Source organism: Danio rerio, chromosome 1 (assembly GCF_052040795.2).
Source record: "Danio rerio strain M-AB ecotype USA chromosome 1, GRCz13ab, whole genome shotgun sequence".
Classification (NCBI taxonomy): Eukaryota; Metazoa; Chordata; class Actinopteri; order Cypriniformes; family Danionidae; genus Danio; species Danio rerio.
This window is the reverse complement of record NC_141021.1, coordinates 40,206,707-40,229,423: the sequence shown is the minus strand read 5'-3', so window position 1 is coordinate 40,229,423 and position 22,717 is coordinate 40,206,707. Positions and strand designations below refer to the sequence as shown.

General features: G+C 35.7%; 1 protein-coding gene across 5 annotated transcripts in view; it reads right to left on the bottom strand.

Moving 5' to 3' along the window:
• The window catches only part of galntl6 (polypeptide N-acetylgalactosaminyltransferase like 6), a 708,600-nt gene that overhangs the window by 238,711 nt on the left and 447,172 nt on the right, over positions 1-22,717 (bottom strand). For all 5 annotated transcript variants that reach the window (XM_087236265.1, XM_087236264.1, XM_087236267.1 and 2 more), the window contains 1 exon segment: positions 12,990-13,156. In XM_087236265.1, the coding sequence (XP_087092391.1) occupies positions 12,990-13,156 (167 nt within the window).

The following is a 22,717-nucleotide window of genomic DNA, read 5'->3' as shown; positions in this document are numbered from 1 at the left end:
AATCTGGAAAGAAAAAGCTTCAAGGAAACAATTCTCTGATGCCCTAATTCAAAAGATTCAGTCAGAGTGAGTCTTTAGTAAACAATTCACTGATTCAAATTAAGCATGACCGTAAAACACGAATGCCGTTATGAATGTATTAAAACATGTGCTTTTTTGTTGTAAAAATTCGTAATAATGAAAAAATAATAATAATAATTTGTGGATCTCCTGAGTACCAGTTGCAGCTATATTGCCGTTGTGGCTGGTGTATTCTGGGAAATTTTCAAACCATTTGGTTTTGAGTGTGGTCCTGAAAAATCTGTTTGTACGGTTATCTAACCCATCCCCCTAGCCCTACACCTTCACGTAAAGAGAATTAGGACACCCCTACCCCTTCACGTGAATGCGCAAAATGAGGGGTAGGGAGAAGGGCTAAGGGGTAGAATTGGGAGTGGGCCTTAATGTAAGAAGGACTTTTAATTGAATAATGTTTTATTAGGCTATCTGTACTCAAGTATGTGACATGTATGCTTTGTCCACCACTGCACATAAGGTGCAAGAATGCATAAAGTGACCACTATGAAGTATTTCAACAGCATTGTTTAATTACAACACACACTTTCTGTAGTTCAAAAAGTCACAAAATACTACAGAAGCACTCAAAATGACACAGAACTCGACATTTTCCTCCATTATAGTTTCTCAACGCAAATAATCTAACGGTTGAATGCACACCTAAATTACCTGCATATTTTAAAATCACCTGCACTTTTGTGCTGTTTTGGGAGCAAAGCATGCTGGGTGTTCTTGCTTTAGCATTGACAGATTAGAAATAAGAGCTCTCTCTCTCTCTTTAAGTAACATCCCAAGTTGCTCCGGGAAGTGGTTCACGGCGTGCAGGTGTCTGCTCTCAAAAAGAGGTGAGGTGATTGTAATAATTACGCTGTCTAAGCAGAAGACTCTCAGCTAGCAAAGTGCCCAGTATCCCACTGTCTGCTCAAATCGCGTGTCAGAAAAAAAAGGGGTGCCGCATGAACAGCTAGCAACCCTCAAAAGATTTTATCATTCGGTTCTTTACATCACTTTGTGGAGGAGGCTCAAGGACGTTCTCCTAGAGCCGAGCGCATTTGGCTTGCAGGAGTTGTTCCTCGTCATTCGCAAAACACAGAGCATAGTAATCATTCACTGTCAAGGTGTGCCAGCAAAACTGCGACTGTGTTTGTCTCGGAGTCTGTACGTGTTTGTGTATGTGTGTGAGAGTGTATGTATATGTGTCCAGGAAAAGCCAGACAGTCTTCAGGCCATACTAATTGTGTCAGCTGTAGCTTTTCAAAGGGCATGTGGAGGCTAGTCAGTAATTACCCACAAATTCAGCTTCCAGCAGGTAAAAACACAAATTACAGGCTATTGAAGTTCTATTAGTCGCATGTGATTTTTCACACTTCCAACACTGTGTTCACAGAAGGCAGAACATAAATGTGTCTTTGTGGCGCTGTTTATTTGGGGTTCAGTACAAGTTAAAAGGGATAGTTCATGTGGTTAAATGTTGAGGCAGTAAAAAAATGGAAATAATAGGTCGGTTTTGGAGGATTTCAAAGCAGAAACACATCATCATTTATTTTTTAGTAGCATGTGATTTTTCACACTTTCAACACTGTGCTTACAAAAGGAACATAAATGTGTTTCTGTGGCACTTTGACACTGTTTATTCTGGGTTGAATTCAAGTTTAAAGGCGTATTTATCCAATAATAATGGAAGATTTAAAAGCATAAATAGATCATTTTTGAATGAATTTTTTTTTGTTATTTTAATTAGTATTTTTTATTTTGTTAAAGTAATTTAAAATTACAGCAAATCTAAAGTATTTTTAGTGAATCTAAAATAATTCTAACTCTTCAAAACTTTTTTTTTTTTGTATAAAATTTTTTGTCAATTTCATAGGGTTTGTGACTTTGCGGTGCCATTAGCATAAAGTTCTAAAACTGCATTTACTTAAAAAAAGAAAGCCTTACTCAAACTGAAAAAAAAAATGGTGCACATAAGGCTTAAGTATGCTTTATTATTATTATAACTGCATTATCAACATAAAGCCTCATTCACACTACAAGTGACTCGCAGCAGCAAGCGACCGTTCATTTAAAAGGAGAGTGAGCAACTTCTGGCAACGTCTGTCTAAGCGAGCGACAGCGGGCGTTGGAGACCAGGTAGGTGTGTCAAGCGATGTAACAAAGTTGAAAATCCTTCAACACTGTCGCTGCTTGTGTGAGTGAGGCATAATAGTCACAACCCAGGTAGCAAAGAATTCTGGCCCAGATTTGGCATAAAGCTGGCACAGCAGGCATTCATCCGGCTCTGGCATACAGCATGTGGGCCAAACATGGCCCAGGTTAGGCAGAGGTGGCACCATCTTTAAGGCGGCACACAATACTTGGGTCAAATGTAAAATGTAGTAATGAACCAGATGGTAATAATTGATTTGTGGGCCATGTAAGTTTCCCTATATTGACCCCCATCTAAAATACATGTTTATTATTTAGAATAAATCACTTCGAGAAAAAAAAAGTGCAATGCTTCATGGTCTTATCAATTTTATTGCAGTTGTTATTATCTTGGCTGAGAATTGGCCCAGAAATGGTCTATGTTTGGCCATTATCTGGCATCTAGACTTGGTCCAGTCATGTACTGTAATTCACTGTGGTATGTGGGCCAAGAGAAAACTGATTGTGTGGGCAAGATCTGGGCCAGAGAAATTTTGCTAAGTGGGTAACAAAAGTATGTAGCTGAGTATTTCACTTGGTATCAGACATAAACAAAATCACTAAAAAAAAAAAAAAAAAAAAAATTAACCACGCCAATCATATGTAATTTAAATGGTAAGGAATGGTTTAAATTTATTCAAACTCCAATAAAGAGAACATGTAAACATGTCTGGTTCATGTCTATATGGACTTTGAGTAAAGCACACATATGAGCTAGCCATCCAATCACGGTGAAGGAGGTTGAGACAAATACTTTACAGACTGAGTGTCACTACCCCTCAAGCATATTTTCAGATGTAGACAAACAATATTTGCAATCAGTACTGTAGACATTTTGTCTCAACCAGAGCACCAGGTGCACCACAGGACTGTGTTTTCAGAGAAAATGCTTCGGTGGACATGTAGCCTTTCAAAATATAACTTCCATAGTCATGTGATCAAATATGTCAAAATGGTCACCTTTTTTACAAGTGGTTGGAGGAAAAAAATCAAAGCATTATAACGCAATTCAAAAGCATAAACTAACACAAAAAAAAATCACAAAATACAGAAAACTGCTTATTTACAAATATCTTTAGTCTATATTTACGCACTGTGCACATGTAAGATAATGAAATCTGATTTAAAGAGCGAGACATAGCGTGCATGTAACCCCTATGGTCAGACTGAACATGTTGTAGTGATTTCAATCTAAACGAAACAAAAAGTGTCCATGTAAACGCAGCTACTGATTTACCGGATGAACTCACATGCCAGTGCAATGATAGCTGCGGTTTAATTAGCCTTAATAGAAAATGAATGCTCTCTTGCATGTGCTGTATCTGCCTTTACACAAATGTCATCATTCATGCAAGCCATTTAATATCGGTTCATTAGTAGAGAGCTCTAATTACATGTTCTAATTGAATGCTATCTATTAAAGAGAATCCGAGTTTAATCAGCAAGCAGTTGACTTTATAGCTTAGCTAAACACACAAGAAAAAAAGAAACATCCTGGAAGGCTTAACAAGTCGTCCTGGCCAAGGAAAGAACAACAAAAGTGTTCGGTGATGAAGCACCTTCACGGTACTGAATGCCACTGAGCTTCCATGACGAGGACGTCTCTCAATTAATTCAATGCATGCCGTGAATTTAATTTGTATCCACAATTAATGAGAGCCCAGTAATGCGTCTTTTTTTTTACAGAGTGAGACGTGCTGGAAATGCTTATCTTTAATAAAAGCCAGACTGGTGGAGAGAGAGAGACACCAATAGAGCTTCCACTTTAGCAGTGCTCTAAAAATACTTTAAAGAAACACAAATGTCAACATGTTCAGAAATAATGAATCACACAGTTCAGAGCCACTGAGGTGTTTTCTTGAGCGTCTTTGCTTAAAGGTTTTAAAATAAACTCCATGACTAACAGTCGAGGCTCACATGACTTCCAAATTCCAAAAGAACACCTGACAAACATTAATTATTATTTTTTTTTTTTTTCATAAAATGTTGCCATACTGCAAGTGTCTGAATCAACATTAAATGCCATTGCAGTATAATTCTCTTTGAACACACTTTATAAGACCACTCACATGGCTTTAAAATTATGCTGAAATATCTTGGAATGAAAAATAATTGCATTTTTGAAAACCTTTTGCCACATGCATGTCATTTTAACAAGCCTGGGTTTAATATTACACTTACCGGCCACTTTATTAGGTGCATTCCAACTGCTCGTTAATGCAAATTTCAAATTAGCCAATCACATGGCAGCATCTCAATGCATTTAGCCATGTATACATGGTCAAGATGATCTGCTAAAGTTCAAACTAAGCATCAGGATTGGGAAGAAAGATGCTTTAAGTGACTTTAAATGTGGCATAGGTGTTGGTTGCCAGACAGGCTGGTCTGATTATTTCAGAAACTGCTGATCTACTGGGATTTTCATGCACAACCATCTTTAGGGTTTACAAAGAATGGTCAGACAAAGAGAAAATATACAGTGAGGACTAGTTCTGTCGGTACAAATGCCTTGTTGATGCCAGAGGTCAGAGAATGGTCAGACTGGTACGATGAATTCATACCAGCTCAGGCTGGTGGTGGTGGTGGTGGTGTAATGGTGTGGTTGATATTTTCTTGCCACACTTTGGCCTCATTAGTACCAGTTGAGCATTGGGTCAACACCACAGCCAACTTGAGTATTGTTGCTGATCATGTCCATCCCTTTAGGACCACAGTGTACCCATCTTCTGATGGCTACTCCCAGCAGGATAACGCACAATGTAACAAAGCACAAATCATCTCAGACTGGTTTCTTGAACATGACAATGAGTTCACTGTACTCAAATGGCCTCCACAGTCACCAGAACTCAATCTAATAGAGCACTTTTGGAAAGTGGTGAAACAGGAGATTCACATCATGGATGTACAGCAGACAAATCTGCGGCAACTGTGTGATGCTATCATGCCAATAGGGACCAAAATCTCAGAGGAGTATTTTCAGTACCTTGCTGAAACTATCTCACGAAAGATTAAGGTGTACTAGTAAGGTGTACCTAATAAAGTGGCTGGTGAAAGTATTGTATACCTTCAATGTGTCACTTTTGGATTGAAGCACGTGGCATTAAATATAATTAAGTAAAAACTTGTTTTAATATTTTATTTATTATTTTATTTGTCATATATATATATATATATATATATATATATATATATATATATATATATATATATATATATATATATATATATATATATATATATATATATATATATATAATTGCAATATTGCTGTGATTTAAAAAAAACACACACACAAAAAAACATCAACTTTATTTTACTACTAATTGCACTGAACAAATTTAAATATTCTGAAGGGAAAAATGCAGATTAAATTAGATTAGATTAATTTCCCTTAAAATACTGTAAATGCATTAAGTAATTCAGTTCCAATTAATTTCTTTTTTTATAAAAGTATTATATATTATTATTATTGTATTTTATACATTATTTTATATAAATTAACTCTTAATAATTTTGTTAAATTAAGTAAATTTTATCATTTAAATTAACTGGGGATGCTATTTGGTTTATAAAAACATGAATAAAACATGTATTTTAATAAAAAAACAACAACAAACAGACACAGCTTTGGAACAGGGCAAATAAAATAAAAATAAAACAGTATATGTGATTTTAAGGATGCATTAGCATATACAAAGTTCAATACACAGCCTTTCAAAGTCGTCCATTCACTCTCAGACATAAAGGTACGCAAGCTGTCACTGGGGTAGAAACCTTTCAAAAGGTAAACATTTGTACTTGAAAGGTTTATATTGGTACCTAAAAAGTACTTTTTAGGTACTAATATGTACCCTTGAGGTATTAATATGGACCTTTCAGGTACAAATGTATACCTTTTCAAAAGGTATCACCACAGTGACAGCTTGCGTACCTTTATTTCTGAGAGTGTAGGATAGTGTATGTGAACATTACAGACACTTAACACATGCAGTAGAAAGATTCATCATTGTCACTGTCTGTGCTTTTTGCCTAAACAAGTTATAAAAAAAATAAAAAAAATGCAGAAATCTTTACATTTCCACAAACAAGCACTCGACAATTTGGATGACTTAATTAATTAAGAAGTTTGCTGATGTTGTTCTGTTTCCTCTTTTTGAGCGGTGCTAAACATTTGTAGACAAGCAATATAATGCAAGAACAATTCAAAGCAAAAGTGCACAATTTAAAAACAAATAAAGATTCATGAGCATACTATATGTGTCCACAGTGCTAATGACTGTTTATTGTATTTCAAATATTGTAAAAGGTGAGAAAAACAAAGATTTCTACATCGTCTGTCCTAATGTATTACAAGTATGCTGCTAAAGAGAGCACAAGAAGAAGGACTCCAGGCCACTTTATATCCACTTCATATCTGGTTTTGTTTAGAGCCAGTGATCATGAGTGGCAGAAGTGTTGTTCTCTGTCAGTCATTCTGGCCTGTCCTCTACTCTATGCTAATTAGATCTTGTTCGTTTTTGCCTGTTGTGATTGATGGTACTGGATGTTTTTCAAAAGCGACTGCCCAGACAAAATAAAAGTCCACCAGCTGCACATAACCTTCTGTGTGTTTGTGTAAAGAGAGAGGGAGAAAGAGAGCAGCTCTACAGGTACTGACAGGTACTTATTTTCTCACAAAAGCACTTGGGCATTTTTGGTCAATCTCAAGTTGGACTAAGATGAATCTAACTACCGAATCATTTTATTTTATTTTATTTTTTTCAGTTCAGAATTCATGCTATTCATAGACAAAACTGCCTCTCATTGCTACAGGTCTGAGGAAACTGACAATGTTTGTTATAGAGAGTAAGCAGCAGGTCTGGCTAGAAATTATCTTTAAACACTTTAAACCATAGAAATGACTCATACTATGGCAAGCCATTTTAACAATTAGTTTATATAAAATGTATTCTAATGCTACTAGTGCTTTACATACTAGTATATTTTCCCATTGCATACTGGTGTTTATTTTTTAGACCATAGAATCTTATTGAAAGATACTAGTTCTGATTCCTTAGATACTACTACTTATTTGTTTGATAAGATGTTGGTTTAATTAGACATTAATCAGCTTATTCATGAGATACTATCATTTATTAGACACTACACTGTTTTTGGCCAACTTGCGCTGTAGATAATGGTATTCATAGTATGGGAGCACTTTATTGTATCTCTTTATTGCACATTATATGTGTAACAGAGGTGTTAGAGCAACCAACTCCCATGCAAATAATGACCGGTTCAATCCCAGCTCAGACCAGGTTGGGTGCAGTAGGACTGGAAAGTTACACATGGGAGTTAGGTTTTGGGGGGGGGGGGGTGGGGGGGTGGGGGGGTGTAACAGAGGCCAGCTAGCAAAGTGCTATGCAGGTAAATCTCACTCTTCTGACATCAAAAGGTGCAACCAACGCTAGAGGCCATGATCTTTAGCCTCCTTGCTAGAGTAACATGCAAAGAATTGGCGGTTTGATTCCAGCTCAGACCAGGTTGGGTGAATAAATATTTTGATGAATAAATATGCATTACAAAATACAAAAATTTGCTAATTTACGGATATTTTGTTTACAGTGTACATAAACTAGGTAACAATAAGGTTCTTACCCTAATGCACAGTGTAGTGAGTTTTTGACAGGTGTGCGTTAGGGTCTGCATCTGGCTATGACGAAGGCTATTCGACTGCATGAAGGCAAGTATAAACTGGCCTTAATAAAAGCTATTGAAAATTTTTGGGTCGGGCCAGAAAAAAAAAGAAAAAAAACGTTGGAAGGGCAAATTAAAATATTTTATTACTAAACATTATTAGCTACTAGTATTTATATATTAAACACTAATATTTATTATTGGATATTAGAACTAAACAGATCACTCACTTTTCATTGGCTTAGTCCCTGGTTTATTAGGAATGCACAATGGAATGAACTCCCAATTACTCAGTCAATTGTTTTCACAGTGGATACTCCAGTTTCCTGTTCCAGTTATTTATTTGCATACAATTATTTATTTATTTATCCTCTCAAGAGGTAGACTTCTACTTTCTGATTGCTTGCCGCCAAACCACATCATAGCTCATTACCATTAAGTTGACTTGATTTTAACTCTCCTTACTGCCCGCACTACGAAAATGCACTACACCGTTTATCGCCACTAGCTCCAATTGAAGATGAATGACTTCTGGCAACTTTGACGGTCTCGCACACCTTCAGTGTGAACACACAGTAATAAATATTAGCATCACTTTAAAAGGCCATATTGTCTGGAATAAGTACTAGAAGCTAAATAATAAGTACCAGTACTCAATGGGAAGATAACAGTATCTAAAAAAAAAAGTACAATTACAGCAGAATAAAAATTGATTAAAACTCTACACACATACCACAGACTAAATGTTAAAATGGCTTGCCATATTTATACTAATACTGAGTGGATACACAGAGGATTAAGCTCTTTTTTTCCATTGAAAGATCGGCTTTCAAAAGTGCTGCCAGAAGACTGGCATTTCCAATGCTTTTGAGAGTTGCTACACTTGCTCTAGGTCAAAAATCTGTTGAGTGAGAATCTGTGTCTCACATGAGCTCATCATCAATGGAAACTAACCAATGCAATGCTTGAAATGCTGAAGCCTTCTGATGTACAGTACACATGCCATCTGGCCTTACATGGACTTAGCAACACTGTATTACAATACATTGACATGCCGACACAAACAGCATCTGTGTAATTCAAGAAACCCCTCATTTACCATCATAAGCCAAAGCCATGTAAGATGCCTGTCCATCTAATGGCAGCTCATTTCAGCTGGATATGGGTATTGTAATGGGAACAGAGAAGGCCAGAGCACAGTACACGCTCACTATTGTGTTCTCCTGTTATTCCTCTACGGGAGTGATGTGTGACCAGCTGTGAGATGGAATGCTATTGGCTGAGATGTCTTGTAGTACAGAGGGGTATTGTGCGCTGGGACGTTCTCTTTGATTTATTGCGGGAGGTTGGGATGCTGGTTCAAAAGGCAGTGTGCTATCAGTGTATCTCTGAGCTAAGACCTGATCCTGATGGCTTCCTTACTAAATTCCACTGACAAAATACAGTAAGGGGAGTCTGTTATGGTTTTCATAGTCAGTGGCACTAAAAGAGGCAAAGGCTTACAAAATAATACTGAACCAGAAATCGTTATATTTGCAAGTCCTCAAATGGCTTATATTGGACGTGAATTACATATGTATTTTCCATAACAAGTTTAATTTATGCCTAAAGCACTGACTCATATACAAAGCCATAAAAGTAAACACGGTAGTATTTACAAACATGAGCACTTTGTATGGGCATAGTAACAAGTTTAACCTGGATAAAGTTAGTGGTGCTATAAAGTGGTATAGTATACCATGAATTATTGGCTAAATAAAATAGGAATTTTTTGACTGCTACACGAACACCAAGACTTTTTTAACGGTTACAACCTTTGACTGTCACAACCCAAACTCTATTGCTTAAAGTTTCCACTGAAATGTTAGTATGTTATGAAATGTTGGAAAGGTTAGATTTTAGTATCGGGCTTGACAATAACTTTTCTGATCACCAGCCACTTTGTCTAGTATTTTTCTAATGATACTAGCCACTCACCAATTTCACTAGCCACAATTTTGTTGTTGGGAAACTATATTTATTACATATATTTGATGTTGGCATGGTAAAATGACTTGATTTAAATTATAGTTATGTCCACATGTCTCCTTAAGGGGGGCTCAATACTAAAGATTTACCATTTATTTTCTCTGGCCAAATCAAACTAATTATTTACATGCCACAAAAAATATAATTAAATAAATAAATAAATGAAAAATGTGTCAAACAAGCTACATATAGCTGTGTACATAATTCAGCCAAATTGTTCTTAAAAAAACATCAACTGGCATTTAAAAAAATAAAAAATTCTCATTTATCTAAAACTATACACAATAGTTTGTTTAGACTAAAGGTCCCAGATCATCAGATGACTATAGATAAATGGAGAGTCATTCGCCTATTAAAGCAATGTTATGGCAAAGGATGATAATTAAATCATATAAAAAAAATAATAACTGCAAGCAAAAGAAAGCAGCTGAAATAAAACTTTCAGTGTACGATAGTGAAAGGATGATCATGTGCAAGCAGTTAACATAAGGCTCAGTAATAATCTGTTTAATAATGGTAACAGCGAAAGCAGCAACAGCTGCAAAATCTGGAGATCTCTTGAAAGCAACAGGACTGTGAGTGCACGAGCACTGCTTTTTTCCAATCTATTTCAACGAGAACCGATCGCACCAGTTACATTTCCAAGCATTGTTGTTTTGCGCAAGGAAATGGGAGCTTTTTTTTTAAATCAGCTGTTCCTTGCTCAAAATGTCACCATGCGGCTGATCATCCTCTCATTCGGTATTTACTTTCTTTTGCTTATGCGAACAGTCAATCGTGCTGCTTCACGGTTCCATGAGCATATTTTCATACATATTGACAAACGATCTTAAACTAAATTTCTAATGTTTAGAAACGAGGCAGCTCTGGCAAATTAAAAAAAAAAAAATTCAAGTAGCCAAATTGGCTAGTAGGGGTGTCTATCTAATTGGACACAGCCTTTATCTACCCTCATTTGGCAGGCTGGTGGGTGTTGATGTCAAGCCCTGGTTAGTATTAGTACTATGGTAGTTTTCAATTAACATAATACTAAAAAAAAATCACATTTAGATGATGTAAACCTGATCTAAACTTTCAAAGATATAAACATCAAATTTTTACATCAACTCGTACTTCAGTTTCTCATCAAATCTTATGATCAATCAAACGCTTTATAGTAATTGTTTTGTCCTGCCCCCTTTAAGACGCTTCTCATTTGCTTTTTATTTGATGCACTTGATCTGAAACACTCTCACTGGAAGAGCGGCGAAAAAACAAAACCCTCTGGCTGTTTTTTTTTTTTTTTAAGAGGAGGAGCTACTATACAGTATGTCCCGCCCTGTCATGTTTCTGTTGAGATTACGTCAAATTTCAAATAAAAAATGCTAATTTCAAAGGACTTCACTGGTCCTTTAAAACCACCGATTCTGACCTTAATGCACCAACAACAATAATACCTTATTGAACATAGAATATGTTGCTGTTGCTAAAAAAAATAAATAAAAGCAACAGTATTAAAAGGACAAATGAGTTCCCTAAGTGATGTTTAAGAGATCTTTTTTTCCACATTATTTCTTATTATATTTTTTTATTGAGAATACTAAATACTGTCATCAAGACAAAGAAAGATTTTTATTACAAAATAGTTTTTAAAACCATTATGTTTAAAAATGTGTTGAAAATATATCATCTACATTAATCAGCACTTGGGAAATATTAGAAAAAAAGAATTAAAACATCACAAAAAAAAAACAACAACTGCCTTTCATTATTCATATATATATATATATATATACACTACCTGACAAAAGTCTTGACATCGATCCTAGTTGTGATAGCAACAAATAATTATTCGACCTCTAGTTGATCATTTGGAAAAGTGGCAGAAGGTAGATTTTTCAGATGAATCATCTGTTGAACTGCATAACAAGCATCACAAATACTGCAGAAGGCCTATTAGAACCCGCATGGACCCAAGATTCTCAAAAAATCAGACAAGTTTGGTGAAGGAAAAATCATGGTTTGGGGTTACATTCAGTATGGGGGCATACGAGAGATCTGCAGTGGATGGCAACATCAACAGCCTGAGGTATCAAGATGTTTGTGCTGCTCATTACATTACAAACCACAGGAACGGGCAAATTCTTTAGCAGGATAGCACTTCTACTCATACGTCAGCCTTCACATCAAAGTTCCGGAAAGTAAAAAGTTCAAGGTGCTCCAGGATTGCCCAGTCCAGTCACCAAACATGAACATTATTGAGCATGTCTAGAGTAAGAAGAAAAAGGAAGGATTGGAGATGAATCCAAAGAATCTTGATGAACTCAGACCTGAGTCCTAGAGTCCTGGAGTCCAGAGTCCAGCAAGAACTCTTTCTTTGCCGTTCAAAAATAAAAAGCAAAGTCAGAACTTTCTGTACTAATTGATTAATTAAAAATCATGGATAATGATATTTTATTTTGATAAAATATGTGTAATCTAGAGGACTTTGCCTTTCATATAAGCCACTTCTGATACCAAACAATCAACTAGAAGTCAAGTTTTTATTTGTTGTTCCTAAAACTTGGATAGGTGACAAGATTCTTGTCAGGTAGTGTATATAGACACGTACACATACATTTTACACAATATATTACACAGTTTTCTAAAATTATGAATAATTTTACAACTAAAGAAAATATCCCATGGCATAACAAAACTTTCATTTAACTACAAACTTAACAAAAGTAACAAAAGAAAGAAAAAAACAACAACACCAATATAAACTCTTACTGTGATAAAAGTATAAGCACTGTTGCACACCATTGCCAGACAAACCCAATAACAGCTTTGAAAAGTTTTATAAGAAAGCCAAGAGAGGTTAAAAAAGTCCCTACCAGTTCAGAATCAATCATTCTCCAAATAAATGACAAAATCCACTCCACCTTCTGTTGTTCTTGAGGACCCAACGCTGTCAAAGCCCCATTCAAACCTCATTTTGAGCAGCTAATGCTCAAAGACTCCAGCAATGACCCTGATGTCCAGCAGATGCTGAGCGAGAGATAGACAGATCAGGCTCTTACCTCTGTCGCTGTAGTCATCCACCAGTATGATCTCTGCGATCAGGTGATCCGGTGTTCGGTTGCTGATGCTGTGGAGGGTTCTGAGCAGAGAGGACCAGCCTTCATTGTGGAACGGGATGATGATACTCGTGTTTGGGAGGTTTTCAAGATAAAGCTTCTGCTTACAGCTACAAAAAAGAAAGAACGAGTAAGAGAAATCAGTGGAAATACTATCTACCAGAGCTTTATTTACAGTAAAGTAGATTAAATCAAAGAAACAAAGCACAGTGCCCTACATTAACATTGGTAAATCTAAACTGTCATTAATTCTTTTTACAAAAAAATCTACTGACGATGCTGGAGTTTGTTTTTGGATAAACAAAGAGGCTTTTTAAACCCTACCAAACAATTCTTGGCAATGTCAGATTATAGTTTTAGAGACTATTTGACCCCAAACACCAACTACCTGTAACTTTGACAATTCTCCAGCTGTTATTTGTAAAAAAAAAAAATGGCTACTTGAACTATTACCCTTACAGCACATTTGGACAAGAGCCACATATCCTCTTTCAGAATGATTCTTGACATTATCAGTTTACTGGAATTTCTCAGATGGTGGCCCTGAAGGTAGAAAAGTGCATATTTTGTCAGGGTTCTGCCACTCTGGTCTTGTAAATTCTTTTTTGGTGGCAGAGTCCAGACACTAGCTCTGTCTTGTCCTGTTTCTGTCATTGTGTGTGTCTCTGTGTGCGCGCGCCATTGTGGGTATGCGCAGAGCGTGCGTTCCCGCTTGATGCGGCCGCGCGGGCTCTGTGCGTGTCTCGGACACGCGCTCTTGTACTCGTGTTTGTGTTTTGTTCTGTCGACATCGCGCTGTTTCAATCTCAGCGTCTCCGTCTAGTTGGTTTCAGTTTTGGTTGACGCTGAGATGAAACATGCGCGTTGCATATGTGTGAGCGCACGGTAAGGTGTTCATCTATCTGTGCTCATGTCTTGCGTCTATTCGTGTTATCCAAGCATGAGGCTCTGTGTTTACATTGTGGCCGCGTGCTTCAGTCTTGTCCTGTTATTGTGAACGCGTGGTTAATGAGTTCTCTCATACATGAGCACATGGCTTGTGTTGTCTCTGTGTCCTGTGCTCTCCTGTCTATTGTCCAGTCCCACCCTCCTTGTAAACCCATTACTAGTTGATTATGTTCATCTGTTTGTGTGTTAATTTATTACAGCTTAAATTCTCCTCATGTCTGCTGTCCTGTGCCAGTTCTTCATCATATGTTGCCTTCTCCTGATGTGTTCCAGTCCTTATCCCTGCCAGCCAACCCAGTCTAGTTTGTCTTGATTTTTTATTTGTTTTATTAATGTTTTCCACCTTGGTCTAGTTTATTTTGCTGTTTATTTTTTTTTACTATTAGTAAATACATATTTTCTTTGCATTTGAGTCCTTGCTCCTTTTTCCCCAACCACAACCGTGACATATTTAGTGTTTTTGGTCATGTCCACAATGATAAAAACACACTGAGAGATTTTTTCTCTCTACATTTTGGCCATCAATCATTGAGACCAGATTTTTAGACAGTGTAAACATTTATTTTAGAAAATGCTCTCCAAAGTGAATAAATTTAAAATTTCACGTTTCTCGCATTATCGCCTGTGAGGAAAAAAATATTTCTGAAACAATGACGCATTTTAGTCATGGGACCAATGCAGCTAAATTGGTGGATGACAGTGTAGTAGAGCAGTTGTTAAAGTTGACAGCATTGTTAAAGATTAATGTCATTTTGTACATGCTCCAGATTACTTTTCCTCAAAGGACAAGGCATACAGTATTACACAGATTTGTTAGTTGGCACATCTTCAAGTCTATATTGTTTTTTTGCATTTGTAACTTTAAATTCCTCCGTTACTCGCAGCACCAACTCCACCTCATTGTCGGTTCATTAGGTGCATTTCCTCAACATATCATCATGCTGTTTCAAAGTCTATAAAAGTAAATAAATATCAGGCACAACTTATGCAGGTCACAGAATCTCACGTTTTAACATATTTTTAACTCATGACAGTGTTAACCTTTTCAAAAATAACTGAAAACATTAGTGAGGATACAGAAAGTTTTTAGCTGAAAATGCTGTTTTCAAATAGATCAGGATTAGTGTACTCTTAAAGCTTCCTATTCTTGTGAAGCTGAACATTATGTACTTTTGGTCTTACCCATTGTGTTGACTCTCTAAATAGTAAATTCCAAACTATTTTGCTCATGTAAATTTACAGGAGAATCAATATTTTTGGTACACATATATGATACTTATTATTTAATTTAGTTTGTTTTATATAGGTACCTTTCCACTGCATTGTATGGCAAAGTTTGGTTCGATTGAGTATGGTTTTAAGGGCTTTTACCACCACAGGTGAGGTTCCACAATTCTATCACAGACTGGTTAGAGATAATCTTCACTACCAATGTCTTTGGAAACACTAAACCTGCTATATTTAAATAATCAGTAGAATCTACAGCTGTATTGTTATTCTGCATACTAAATCATATTCATTTCACCCCATGAAAAGACACCATACATTTCAGTATTATGGTCAGTAGAAGAGGTCCAGTGTTCCTTCATGGATAGCCGAGGAGTGGATGGGATAAGTCTGAATGATTTTTTTTGGTCCCATATTGTAAAGTGGCCTTAACTAATATGTACTTACACTGAAATTAATCATGTCACAATGTACAAATTGTGTAAATACATGTTTTAACATGGTACTTATGACTGATTAAATACTGTATCAGCAAGTAATTACATCTGTAATTAATTTCTGTAATTACTGTTGTAATGCACAATGTTGACCATCTCTAACACCTTAACCCATCCTTAAACCTACCCATGCCAACAAACCTCTCCCTAATGCAGAGTTCAGACTGCTTGATTTTAGCCCCGCTTTTGACTTGCTGAATGGTTTTAAGAACTCGCAGACAAATGGCTGAAATCACAGGCGAATTGGTGCTCATTTACGTGAGTCACACAGTGTGAACTATCAAAGACTTGATCTGAGAGAATCACCAATGAGGCACAGATGCCCGTGAGATAATGCTATGCTAAATATCTGGACCTGTCAGCAATTCAAAATCATGCCATGTGAAATGTGTTCTGGTTAAAACTAACATCTGCCAATGAAAGAGCTTCATCCACTAGTGTGGGTATCTGCAGGCCAGCGGGAGGTTGGGGAGAAGTTAAAAGTGCTTCGTTTTGGTCTATTAGGACCCAAGAAATGGAGGTAAAACTAGTGTAAATTTGGCAGGAGCATCCATGCCTGTTTGACATGTCATCTGAGCAATACTACAAACGGGTTGAAAAAGACAAAAAAGTTCAGGAGAAATTGCTAATTCCCATCAAAGCCAGGTAAGCAAAATAAGTAAATTTCCAAGCCCAATAAAGAGTTCTTTCTTATTATGTAGTTAATACCAAAAGATATAGTACATGACCTCAATTTTTTTCCATGTCAAATCTTGCATGTGTTTGGTTGTGAGAGACGTAGTTTGCAGACCACGACAAAGTTGTTTGCGATTTTTCCTATTTTAAAGTCATGCCATGTGAAACCCCCTGTCGTGGATCCATCTTGCAGTGTAAACACAGCACCAACAGAATGCTGCCTCAGATAGTCCTGCGGTGTGAAAACATCAGTGACATGACTACTTTGAAAATCATGCAATCTGAACTCGGCATAAACCTACCCATGCCCCATCTCAGCATAACCAGATGTGTTCTGTAAAAGATTACGAACATAGAAAGTACATTGTATTATTTTTTGATGCAAGTACATAGTAGTTAAGGCCATTTACGAAAACGTAGTAATGCAAACCAAGCTAGGGAAAACCAAACTGAAACTACAACCCCAAATCAGTAAAAGTTGGGACAGTATGGAAAATGCAAAAAAAAAAAAAAAAACAGCTTGATTTTTAACATTTTTAAATGTAGGTTTTTTTATACTGTCCCAACTTTTTTTGAATTGGGGTTGTAGACCTGAGTAAAATATAACACTGTGCAGTGAAAAGGTGGTTATATAGTATGAGATTTATTTTTTTTATAATTTGAGCAGAATAATCTTTGCTCATATGTACCGAAGGTACTAATATTAGTGGATGGCACTGTATAACCTAAATATTGTAAGACGCTTAACAAACACTTGCATAATCCTCTTTAGAACAATGATGTGTGAAAATATAAATCTAATCGCTTATCGCACAAGATCTTGCCAAACTGTAAAAACATTATGTGAAAACAAAAGGCCCAATGCAGGCCGCCCCAACACCACAGGCAACGGCGACAGAGCCCCGATCATAAATCAATGTTTTGAGAGGTCCTTCAGTGCCAGCGCTCTCATAAAGCATTCCGAAATCTGCATGCTAATTGAGCTCCAACAAAGCCGGCACTGACAGATGAAGTGGCACTTTATGGCTCACACCGGTCTCTCTAATTCAGCACCCTGACAAACTTGACAAGCCGGCCCTAATTCATACACCTCCATATAATAATCATTCTCAGGCCGCTGCATGGTTTATTAACATTTCACTTCCATGATGGTAAAAAAGACGACACAAAATGGAAATGTAGTACTGGGAGAAACCAGCACGCTGACAGGATGTGATCTGGAAAATAGCCAGCATCTAAAACAGCCCTGTTCGACATGTCAGATCAGTCGACTAATGAAATACGGATCAGGCGGAGAAAAAAAAGGCATCCCATTTGAATAGTAATAGTCAGGCAGTGTCATGTACATTACTGGAATATTCAACTTTCATATTTCTCTGAATCATTATTAAAGAAAAAGTATTTGTATGATCTCACCACACCATGTTTGGTTCAAAGACTTGTGCCATTGTCTAAAACCTCAATACAAATGTTTTCCAGTGCTGCATGACTCACTTTAGTTTGTGCTTTTCAATTCCTGTCCTTGAAGCCTTAAATAGATGTTTGTTTTTTTCAACACTGATAATAAAATGAGTGACGTGAGTAATGATGGTTAAAATTCAACACTAAAGTAAATAACTGCAAAGCATTCTAAATAAATCAAACAAAAATCACATCATTCAAATAAAATTCTGCAATATTTCTTTTTTTGATCATGTAAATCCAGTCTTGATCAGCAGAAGAGACTTTTCACAAATGTTTGGAAAAACATTCTTTTTTTTAATATATTTTGGAAAAATAAAACCCAGTCCAGGAGACTCGACAATCAGAATTTTTTATTGAGGAGTGTTGGTTGTTCTGCAGTCAAACAGCATCCTTCAAGAATTAAATGAGTTTGCAAGTCTAACACAAGTCTCTGATACAAGTCTAAAATGAGTCTAAAATTAATCTGATTTGAGACAGAGTAGTCCTGTCTACTATGTTTTTCTGGAGGGGGCAGAGTTTGTAGGTGAAAGCAAGATGTTTAATGTCTCTTCCACCTGGCCTGCTAAAGTTGTGAATGAACACCAAAAATCAAAGAATATAAGTTTTCAGTTACACTGTTAAAAAAAAAAAAAAAAAAAAAAAAAAACATTATTTAGCTTTACAAAAAAAAAAAAAAAGTTAAATAGTTGCTATTAAATTTCAGAAATATACCTTAGAAAATAAAAGCATTACCATATAACAACAACATCATTAAAATTACAGAAATTTACTGTAAAATAACGGATGTTAAATTACAGATATTTACCGGAAACCTAAATTTAAGGAAATTTCTATAATTTAATGTACTTTTTTTTACAGTAAATTTCTGTAATTTAATACCCACTATTTTAAGTTTTTTATTTTTTATTTTTTTACAATGTATATATATATCATTGTTATTTTGGAACTCGATTATTTAAATGTTTATTTCCACACATAAAATAATCTTAATTATTTCATGATTTTTGTAAAAAAAATAAAAAATTCTTCCAAGACTGCATAATTTAATTGACAATTAATACAGTAACAAAAATGATGTGAATATTAATATGAAAATTATGTGAAAAATGATGTAAATATTATTACATAATAAACATTATAATACATAATTTTACAATATAATTACAGTTCTTATAATATAACATTTGGATATCTTAAAATCCAACTGGTCAATTTGAAATATAGAATTATACTGCTAAATATTATTGTGAATCTTATTTCTGAGATTTTCTTTGTAGCATTGTACAGTAATGTTTCTACATTGCTGCTGTAAGTTTTTGCTTTTCTCAACATAAACAAAGTTTAGCTCAATGACATTTTTGATTAAGGCCAATTCCAATTCTATTTTTGCACCTACACCTTCCCCTTGGCCCTTAAAAACAGAGTGTGAAGGGAAACATTTACCTCTAAACAAGATGCCCTTCTAGCTGCAACCCAGTATTGGGAAACACAAATAAACACTCATACATTACGCCCAATTTAGTTAAACCAATTTACCTATAGAGCATGTCTTTGGACAGTGGGGGAAACTGGAGCACCTAGAGGAAACTCACGCCAACACGGGGAGAACATGCAAACTTCACACAGAAATGCCAACTGACCCAGCCGGGACTCAAACCAGTGACCTTCTTGCTGTGAGGTGACATTGCTAACCACCGAGCAACCGTGCCCCCAGAACAAACTTGTAAAAAGCAAATATTTGTTTTCACCATAATTGAATCTCCACAACAAAACAAAATCAAGCCACAGCAAAACGGAAAGGCTCCCAACCACCAGAGGGCAGTTACTTTGATCTTTTTTTTTTTGCAGGAAGTCTGGGTCAAAGTCACTATAGGGCAAGTAATTTTAATCAGCGGCCATCTTTGAAATGCCTTTCAGGCAGTGTGCTCGGACATTCTGTTTGAATGGGGAAACATCAAATTCCCCAAAACTGCTTGCCAAGCTTACAATTAAATTTCATATTAGGAATCACTAATAAAATTAAACAACAACAGTCTCTTTAGTTATATTACTAATGTTCATATCACACAAAATCTGCAGAAACTCACATCGGATGAGAACCTATCCCCTGGAGAATTGTCAGTATATAGCGATTGCTGATTGGCTCCTGTACTTGAAGCGGGGCTTCATTTGCCATACTGACCTTTTCACTTTTCCCTATTCAAAACTATACAAGTGACATGTCTTGTGTATTCTTGTTCTGTGTGCTTTACTGTTACACAATGTGAATTTGAGTAAAGATTCAAAATCTAAATAAATGTTAAACTGTATTTATAACACAATTATATGTCTCCATTGCGTGTATGTGACCAATTTCCAGTTTCCACAGACCAACACCAACTGCCCCTAATGTTTGGGAGCCTTTCCATTGTGTTGTGGTTTGATTTAATGTGTTGCTTTTTAAATTATGTTGTGATGTGACTTGATTTTATAGTGATTGCGTTCGATTCTAATGTGCTGTGCACTTATGTTTGCAATTTAAATTTATATTTCTGGGCCACGGCAGAAAATCAGTACTACAATCAGAAAACTTTATTACAAGCTTAAAATTGTAATTCTGTCTATAAGGAAATATGATTTTGAACACTGGATGGTTATTTTGTTAATCAAAAAATTAGGAGTTTGCATGTTCTATCTCTGTTGGCATGGGGTTCCTCCAGGTGCTTTGGTTTCCACCAGTCCAAAGACATGCAGTACAGGTGAATTGAATAAACTAAATTGGCCGTAGTGTATGTGTGTGCATGTGAGAGTGTATAGGTGCTCCCCAGAACTAGGTTGCAACTGGAAGGGCATCTTAGGTGTAAAACATATGGTGGATAAAATGGCGATACATTCTGCTGTGGCGATCCCTGATGAATAAAGGGACTAAGCTGAAGGAAAATGAATGAATGAATGAATGAATGAAGTTAGAGACTTCAGCTTTAAAGGGATAGTTCACCCAAAAAATTTTAATCATGTAATCATTTACACACCAACGACTTTTTTGTTATTTTGGACACACAAAATATGTATTTTGAAGATTGTAATAAACATGTAACCATTGATATCCATATAGTTATATATAAAAAATAATAATAAAAAAAACCTATACAAGTCAATGGTTACAGGTTTATAACATTCTTCAAAAAATATTATTTTGTGTTAAATTAAAAATAAATAAATACATAATCAAATGAATGAATGAATGAATGAATGAATGAATGAATGAATGAATGAATGAATGAATGAATGAATGAATGAATGAATAAATAAATAAATAAATAAATAACCAAACAGGTTTGGAACAAGTCAAGGGTTAGTAAACGATAACAGAATTAAAATGTTTGTGTGAACTATCCCTTAAAGCATTAGTTAAGCATTTGCTACCGCCTTGCCACGCTTCAAGGGTTTGATAATTCAAATAAAACATCTTTAAAATGTGTTGTTAGTGCCGTAACAAGGTTTGAAAATCTTCCCTACATCACCTTGGTTAGAAAAGTTTGTCTTGTTGCTTTCCTGCTGTTAGCTGGAAAGTTGTGTAAACCCCTTTCAAGCGCTGCAGACAGTGTTCCGGTGAAGTGCCTGGTGTGGGGCTTTTATTTACATCCCCTATAAAAGCCTGTGGCGCTCAGTGTGGAAGCTGCCAGCAGACAGAATGTGAATAACTGTCTCAGAGCGAGAGCCAGCATTCCTGGGTATTCACTTTTAATGCAGGTAACAGAGAGATACAGAGATACTGCTGCTGCTACAGTTTGTGCTAACAAACAAGCTGAAGAAACTGGACAGATTCTATGTTTTCTCAAGTGAAAAGCGGTGGTGAATTTTCAAAAATGCAGGCTCAAAAACAAACTGTACATAGTTCAAACTTAAAGATTCACTGTATTCATGCAGAAAGTGTATTGTTATCTTTATTTTCTAGAAATACGTGTTTGTGTATTCTTTTAATTTTGAGCTGAAAAACAGAAACATCTGAAGACTACTAAAATCTAAATCCATACAGTACATTCACAAACATAATATATTACTTCTGTTTTTAGTAATGCTTTTAGCCCAATCCCAATTCTACTAATTCAACCTTCCCCTTACCCCTTGGTGTGCCAATTCTCTTTAGCTTAATAGGACAAATATATGCTGGAAGAGTTGCCGGTTCATTCCGCTGTGGTGAAATCCGAAAAAAGAGACTAAACAAAATAAAAATTTGGCTTGCCTCTGTTGTGTTGTGCTGCTGTGATTTTAAGTTGGCTTTTTTGTTATATTTGTTATATTTATATTATAATTTTGTTATATTTATATTAAATCCAATGCTATCCATGGTGAGTCTTTTTGTTTTAGTGGCTAATTTGTATGAGTTTCTACAATCTAATTTGTACAATTTAGTACGATTTGCTCCTCACCCAATGACGGATGGGTTTAGGGGTGGGGTTGGGTCCCACATTTCCTTTTTAAAATCTAAAACTTTTAAAAAGTTTTGTATGACTGAACAAGAACCAGCATATACTGTTTTCTTATACAACAAAATCACTTAACATATTTTAACAATAATAGAATAAATGAGAAAAAATTTATTAAATAAAAAATATATCTAAAAAAAAACATAATTTTACATAATAGGGTACATAGGGTACATAATTATCAAAATACAAACAAATATACACACCTTTTTGGATTTTGGTTATAAACAAGAGTTATTAACTGCAATTTTACTACAGGAAATGCATATACACAAACATTTTTATGCAAAAATGTTAAAGGAGGAGCAAATATTAACTGTTTCAATTGCCTTTCTAATTTTAGACTTAGAAATCACTTTTATATATCTTTGAACCTCTTTTTCTAGCATCA